A 6,042-nucleotide genomic window follows, 5' to 3' on the forward strand; every position below is an offset into this window, starting at 1 on the left:
CCCCTACACGGCCAGACCCACGATTCTCAAGGCCGAGCTTCCCATGTCCCCTGATCGTACCATCCTCCGCACCGGCGGCACCTCCTCCTCCTCTCGCCGCCGTGACCTCGTGTTCGTCGTCAATCCCCGAGGTACGGCGATGCGACTAAGAGTTGGGAATCATCGGATTTGGTCAAGGATGTTAGAAATTCTGTTTCTGTTCGTTTCCCATTCTTCGAAGTTCCTGCCCCGAGGAGAAATGATGATCTTGACACGGATTAGATGTTTGATTTTCTCTTTTTTTTTTCCTTATCTGTTTTGGAATTAGAAATCGTGGAACGTTGTTGTTCCCTGCTTTAAGGGTTTGGTAATGGAACAGGTGCCAATGGTAGAACAGCTAAGGAATGGAAAAAGCTGCTTCCTTTCCTCCGGTCCCGTCTTGATAAAGACTGTAATGTAAGTTGATTTTGATTATCTTTCACCAAAAAAAAAAAAGTTGATTTTGATTATCTTTGCTGGTTTTCCGATCTGTACATCCGTTTTGCGTCAACTATGGTGTTTCCAATGTCGGAATGAGCAAGTTATCACGTGATGGAGTCTGTTTCCATATAGTTGTTTCGACTGTAGGTTTGTGTAGCGATACCATCTTCTTCTTTCGCTTTGTCTCCACTCCCCATTGTCTCTGGTGAGAATAATTTGTCTCTTTCTGTGTACAGATCAGTGAATCTTTTACATCGGGTCCTTCTCATGCCATTGACATTACTAGAGAGGTAAATGGAGCAAGATTTTGAGTCTCTTGAGCGTTGTTGGGTGATATTCTCTGTCTTGCCACTTTATTATATGGTTCTCATTTCTTGCTCCAATGTGCTCAGGCTATTAAGGATGGTGCTGATGCAGTAATTGCAGTAGGAGGTGATGGAACCCTTCATGAGGTAAAATCTGAAACTTTTCTCACTAAAGAGATGGAATATACAAAGCTGTGGATCATTCCGTCTTGTGATCTACAGGTTATTAATGGATTCTTTTGGGATGGGAAACCTCTTGCTACTCTCAACAAGGTGGCTACTCATTCGACTGCTCTCGGTGTGAGTGATTTTATCACCTAGTCCATGAACCTTCTTCTACTTAGTCTATTGGTTTCCATGGATTTCTCATGGAAAGTTAAGTTGGTTTGCCTTTTTATACAGCTCATTCCCCTTGGTACTGGATCTGATTTTGCCAGGACATTTGGTTGGTGAGTTCTTACAACTTATGTTTGGTTTCATCGCTTTCGAGTTGTCCAGTTGAGTCACTGCTAAGTATGTTCTGCATTTGTTAGGAAAAACGATCCTTGTGAAGCCATCGAACGCATTGCAAGAGGTTTTCCACTGATCTTTAACTATCTTTATCTTCACTTCCTTCTGTATCACCACTAGAGTGGTAAGGAGCTTTCGTATAATTATGGTATGAGACGGTCTCCCTCGTTTAATGATATATATAGAAGCCATTTTGCAGGGATGAGAACATGGATCGATGTCGGTGTTATTGATAAAAAAGGAAAGGATTTGCATTACTTTGTTAACGTTGCGGATATTCATTTGTAAGAGCAACACATAATTTCCTGTGTAATGAACTGCTCCTTGTTGAAGTACCCAATAATGGTTTCTCACTATGTATTGTTACTCGCGACTGCAGAAGCGCAAAGGCTGGTTACTATGCTTCAAAATACAAGAAATTCGGGAACTTGTGCTATGTAATCGGCTCCCTTCAAGCTTTTATGGGACATCATAACCGAGATATGAGAATCAGGGTAAGCAGTTTATGGTCTCATCTTGAGTGTTAACCGATTTCATTAGCATTCTCTTACGCTTAGGTCAATGGAGGAGAGTGGAAGACCTATCCTCAAGTCACAGCCCTCTGCATTGGAAATGCGAAATATTTCGGCGGCGGAATGAAAATCACGCCCAATGCTGACCCTCGAAATGGAAATCTCGAGGTGGAATGACCCGTTTATGCAAACGTTTATTAGACTCGAACGTCATATGTGGAGACAGCATTGCAGTATTGACGGCTTTCTGGTTTTTTGGCAGATTGTGATCCTGCAGGACTTCAAATGGTACGACTTCGTGCTGAAACTGTATAAGCTATACAACGGGACGCACCTGTCAGTCGAGAATGTGACTTCACTGAGGTTAGAGATTAGCATTTCTTTTGCTAGTTAATCCCATCTGTCAGTCAAGAATGTGGTGACTTCACTCACTGGTAGGTATTGTTTTCACGGCAGTGTACAAAGTATTGAAGTGGAGGAGATTAAGGATAGCGGAAGCATCTATGTTCAGTCCGACGGCGAACATTTAGGATTTCTTCCCCGGAAGTTCTGCGTGATGCCCGGCATCATCGAAATGATATGCTGATCACACCCACTGGCGGATCACAGAGAAAAATTCAGATAGTGGCGACCAAAAGTGTAGAAGAGGAGAGCCCTGAAATCAGATCAGATCAGACAAAATATCTGACTCGTGTTAAGATTCAGTTGTTGTTGTTTTGTCATGTCGTGTTCTGACATTTGCTTGCGGCTGAGCCTCTGATAGTCAAATTTTACTGTAAGAGATCTTTTTTTAGTATCTACGAATCTAATTGTGTACGGACGGTGTTGATCTGGCTACCCTTCATGCCGTGTGTGTGTGTGGTCTGTGTTAACCCAAAGCTTATAAGATATTTTTTATTCAGCATCACTACTAGTAAACCCACCGACCAAGAACACGAGAAAAATGGTAACAGCTCTTTCCATCAATCCCTTCGTCGCCGGTCCCAAAGCACTCGCCGGTCAAACAAGACTCCGGCCAAGTCGCGGGAATGATGCGGCCGGAGTACGTTGCAGCGGAGGGAATTCGGAGACGAGCAAGGAATCGGAGCCGGAGAACGCACTGCTGAAGATGGCATGGTACGGATCGGAGCTACTAGGGATGGCGGCTTCAGCTTTACGGCCGGCGGCGAGGAGAGGAGCGGAGGAACCTCGGCATCGGTGCGAGATGGTAGTGGACTGCTCGGGAAGGGTGGTTAGGGTGGCGGTGGTGGACGCGATTAAGCAGGACTTCAAGAGGTCGTACTTCGTCACAGGTAAAGTAATGTCTCGGGATTTGTGTGTGGTCAGGATCCGACATGGGAGGAGGAGGGAAGACGAGTATTTTTGGTTGATTGATCCAGGGGACATGACAACGGGGGTGTACGAGGAGGACTGTGAGTTCGCTGATCCGGCGGGTTCCTTCAGAGGTGTCCGGCGTTTCAAACGGAACTGCGGCAATTTCGGTGCGCTTATCGACAGATCCAACATGAAGCTTATGAAATGGGAGGATTTCGACGTATACTCTCTTTCTTTTATATATAAAAATTAAGCCCAAAAAAAAAGCTATTATTAGGAACTCGTACCGCCTTTTCAATTCTGTCTGAATGACGCAGGAGAGAGGAGTCGGGCACTGGCGGTTCAGTTGTGTCATGTCGTTCCCATGGAAGCCCATTCTCTCCGGTACCCACCCCCTTCACAGTTCGCGTTTTCTTGTCATTTTTGTTAGTAAAAAATCATGTTATGAACTGTTGAATGCAGCAACTGGGTACACGGAGTACTACTACGATGCGGAGTCTGGAAAAATAAGCAGGTAAGTTTATATAGAAACCAGACATTATCGGAATCTTCATGCGTGTATAATTGGTGGTGAAGAAGCCTTTGCCTTGTGTGTTCTGTGCTCTGCTATGAGGGCAGGCACGTAGAGCACTGGAATGTTCCCAAGACGGCCCTCTTCAAGCAACTTCTCAGACCCAGCCGTGGCCGGAAGGCCCGCCCTTGACCCACCTTTCCCAATTCCGTACACTTAGAAAACACATAAAGAGAAGAGAAGAGGTAACACTCCCCTCCTCCCGTGTGGATTATACTGTGAAGAGAGAGCAAGTGAGAAAGGGAGTCAACAAAACGAGAACATTCCTTCCATGTATCAGAACATTCATTCTGCTGTGATGTGGAAATCTAACTAAATAAACGCACAGCTTGAAATTCGCAAACATTTATCTTTCAAACTAGGCAGATGAACTTAGAGATCCACTCTGATGCTGGATGGAAATCATTTACTTCAAATCTGGCCTTATTCCTAAACAAATACTAACTTTGTCTTGAAGTCTACTACAGATGTCTCTACTCCTATAGTCTTCCTATTCTACCATCTTTTGTCTATAATTCTACAATGCCAGCCTCTGCATTGCAACCTCCCTTTCGATCCTCAAGGGTCAAGGCTACCAGTATGGCAACCCACCACTCAAGACTAGAGGAGGGGCATGTCGAGTACAACCGAATCGGTTTCCCATATCCAAGGAACTCCTTAGCAGAGATGTTAAAAGGTATATAACCTGGAGGGATCTTTTTTTTCTTGCCTTGGGTTCTCATCCACTCCTGTCTTGCAGCTTGCAACTTCCTGCCAACTCAACTCACTATGTCCCATACCCGATATAAGAAAGGCGTTGCAAGAACCTGTGTCGTCGTTCATCGAACATTAAATGACATGGTTAAAAAAAAGGCATGGAAAGAAGACCAACACATCTAGAGACGAGGTGTGAGCGATAGTTACCCTCAAAATCATGCAGATGCCACTGCCCTATCCCGATCGCCAGTTTGCATATCATCGTATTCCGGCCCAGAGTTACTCCTCTTCACTTTAGAACCATAGAATGACAACCACTTTGCTACAATAAAATAGAGAGAGCCAATCAGAAAGACATGATGTGACATATTATAAATGGTGGCTGAATCCTAAAAAAACATGGTCCAAACTGATAAGTCACTTGAGATCAATAGAAGCAACCTACATATTTTTCAAACTCAGAGCTGTTTAGATTCACATTGAGGTTCCTCATGAGCAAAAGGGCCTGTAGAAACAGGGAGAAGGCTTCGGTAAATTATATGAGACATAACATATAATTATCTGAGACATTTCAAACTTAGGCAACGAAAACAAGCAATCTGCCCTCACTTGTAACACGGAATTTACTTACTGTTTCCAAGTTTATTGGATCCATCTGCTTCAGCCTTTGCAAATGATCAGTTGCATTGGGATCAAAGACACTGCCTAGAAAACTGTAAACCTGTGAGAAATCTGGCATAACTGCACAATGAAATAAAGCAAATTCGTTAACTCAATGCCTTAACTTTTAAACTGATACAACTTCCAACTATCTTAGGGACAAACTCGACCTCTTATTAGTCTGCCTTTGTCAAGTTGATCATTAGGCTCGCAGAACCTCCTATCCTTCTGTGCAGATTCATTAGAGCTACTGTAGCAAGAATCCTTGGCAACCATTGGCGCATATAGCCTCTCCTTGTCTAAGATACCTAGATGGTTCACGGACCTTTTTAATGTCAGCACAGAGAAAATAAGAGGAAAAACACGCAACAAAAAAAAATTGCATAGAGGCAAAGGCAGTACCATTCGCCATTGGTGAGGTGTTAACAACAGCCACTGAGTTCTGGATCCACAAAGGCATTCGTTTATTGCTTTCCATGAGTTCAACAGATCCGGCAGAAGCCTGAAATCGTCCCTCGGGTTGCGATACAGCAGCTACTACCATGTATCAATACATAGGCTTGAGCATATAATATGCATATGTCTACTTCTAACGAAACAGCATGGACAGCACAAACATACCATTTTTAGGGGCTTTTTGTGGATAAGGACGTGTCGCTTTCCTCTTAGGCCGAGGAGGAGGGACATGTTCTCCAGTTCCATTCTTCTGAACCTTGAGGAAGTATTTCTGTGCGTGGCTCCGAATCTGTCATCATCATACTTCATAAGAGATCGCAGAAACTCGATTCTAGAAGTAATAGACCGGCCATGCTAACTGCGCAGCTTGGCTAACAAGTAGTCAAACACCAAATGATCCAACATTTGAGTACATTACAGAGTGCTTTACCGCATAACGCAAATACTACGCTCTGCTAACTTTTCCCAAGATTTGAAATCCCTATGGAGCTGCTCAATTTTCTCTTCTGTTTTGTTCCCACCAAAAGTAACAGATTTTTTTTGGTTTGGGGGGGGGGGG

General features: G+C 43.9%; 3 protein-coding genes across 7 annotated transcripts in view; 2 read left to right on the plus strand and 1 right to left on the minus strand.

The window, feature by feature from the left end:
- Positions 1–2,602, plus strand: part of LOC104817314 (sphingoid long-chain bases kinase 2, mitochondrial) — a 3,175-nt gene extending 573 nt beyond the window's left edge. The window contains exons 2-14 of one of the 2 annotated variants that reach the window (XM_010546462.1): positions 2–131; positions 359–435; positions 561–602; positions 696–749; positions 852–911; positions 987–1,064; positions 1,167–1,213; positions 1,298–1,338; positions 1,474–1,558; positions 1,654–1,768; positions 1,832–1,954; positions 2,049–2,149; positions 2,243–2,602. In XM_010546462.1, coding sequence (XP_010544764.1) covers positions 2–131; positions 359–435; positions 561–602; positions 696–749; positions 852–911; positions 987–1,064; positions 1,167–1,213; positions 1,298–1,338; positions 1,474–1,558; positions 1,654–1,768; positions 1,832–1,954; positions 2,049–2,149; positions 2,243–2,372 — 1,083 coding nt within the window. In that variant the 3' untranslated portion in view covers positions 2,373–2,602. The remainder of the gene's footprint in view (position 1; positions 132–358; positions 436–560; positions 603–695; positions 750–851; positions 912–986; positions 1,065–1,166; positions 1,214–1,297; positions 1,339–1,473; positions 1,559–1,653; positions 1,769–1,831; positions 1,955–2,048; positions 2,150–2,242) is intronic. The other variant, XM_010546463.1, reaches the window with a different exon arrangement.
- LOC104817313 lies at positions 2,475–4,014 on the plus strand. Of its 2 annotated transcripts, XM_010546461.1 has the most exons (6): positions 2,475–2,561; positions 2,689–3,078; positions 3,166–3,320; positions 3,418–3,484; positions 3,563–3,614; positions 3,719–4,014. In XM_010546461.1, the coding sequence occupies exons 2-6, from the start codon at positions 2,730–2,732 to the stop codon at positions 3,801–3,803; spliced, it is 708 nt and encodes a 235-aa protein (XP_010544763.1). In that variant the 5' UTR covers positions 2,475–2,561; positions 2,689–2,729; the 3' UTR covers positions 3,804–4,014. The 2 variants fall into 2 exon arrangements, with proteins under 2 accessions (XP_010544763.1, XP_010544762.1); XM_010546460.1 differs by having other exon boundaries at positions 2,689–3,320.
- The window catches only part of LOC104817312 (protein REVEILLE 3-like), a 3,304-nt gene continuing 1,179 nt past the window's right edge, over positions 3,918–6,042 (minus strand). Inside the window, exons 4-10 of one of the 3 annotated variants that reach the window (XM_010546455.2) lie at positions 5,649–5,772; positions 5,430–5,564; positions 5,198–5,335; positions 4,999–5,108; positions 4,813–4,872; positions 4,575–4,684; positions 3,918–4,477 (exon numbers count right to left, since the gene is read on the minus strand). In XM_010546455.2, coding sequence (XP_010544757.1) covers positions 4,583–4,684; positions 4,813–4,872; positions 4,999–5,108; positions 5,198–5,335; positions 5,430–5,564; positions 5,649–5,772 — 669 coding nt within the window. In that variant the 3' untranslated portion in view covers positions 3,918–4,477; positions 4,575–4,582. Of the gene's footprint in view, positions 4,690–4,812; positions 4,873–4,998; positions 5,109–5,197; positions 5,336–5,429; positions 5,565–5,648; positions 5,773–6,042 lie in introns of all 3 variants that reach the window. The other 2 variants (XM_010546456.2, XM_010546457.2) reach the window with 2 other exon arrangements.

This window comes from Tarenaya hassleriana, unplaced genomic scaffold (assembly GCF_000463585.1).
Source record: "Tarenaya hassleriana unplaced genomic scaffold, ASM46358v1 Cleome27, whole genome shotgun sequence".
Taxonomy (NCBI): domain Eukaryota; kingdom Viridiplantae; phylum Streptophyta; class Magnoliopsida; order Brassicales; family Cleomaceae; genus Tarenaya; species Tarenaya hassleriana.

Excerpts from the sequence above, each read along its gene's own strand:
- LOC104817313 (XM_010546460.1), top strand. The coding sequence starts at position 2,730 with ATGGTAACAGCTCTTTCCATCAATCCCTTCGTCGCCGGTCCCAAAGCA. Across the intron at positions 3,485-3,562 it reads ATGGAAGCCCATTCTCTCCG|CAACTGGGTACACGGAGTAC; the intron begins GTACCCACCCCC and ends TGTTGAATGCAG. Across the intron at positions 3,615-3,718 it reads GAGTCTGGAAAAATAAGCAG|GCACGTAGAGCACTGGAATG; the intron begins GTAAGTTTATAT and ends CTATGAGGGCAG.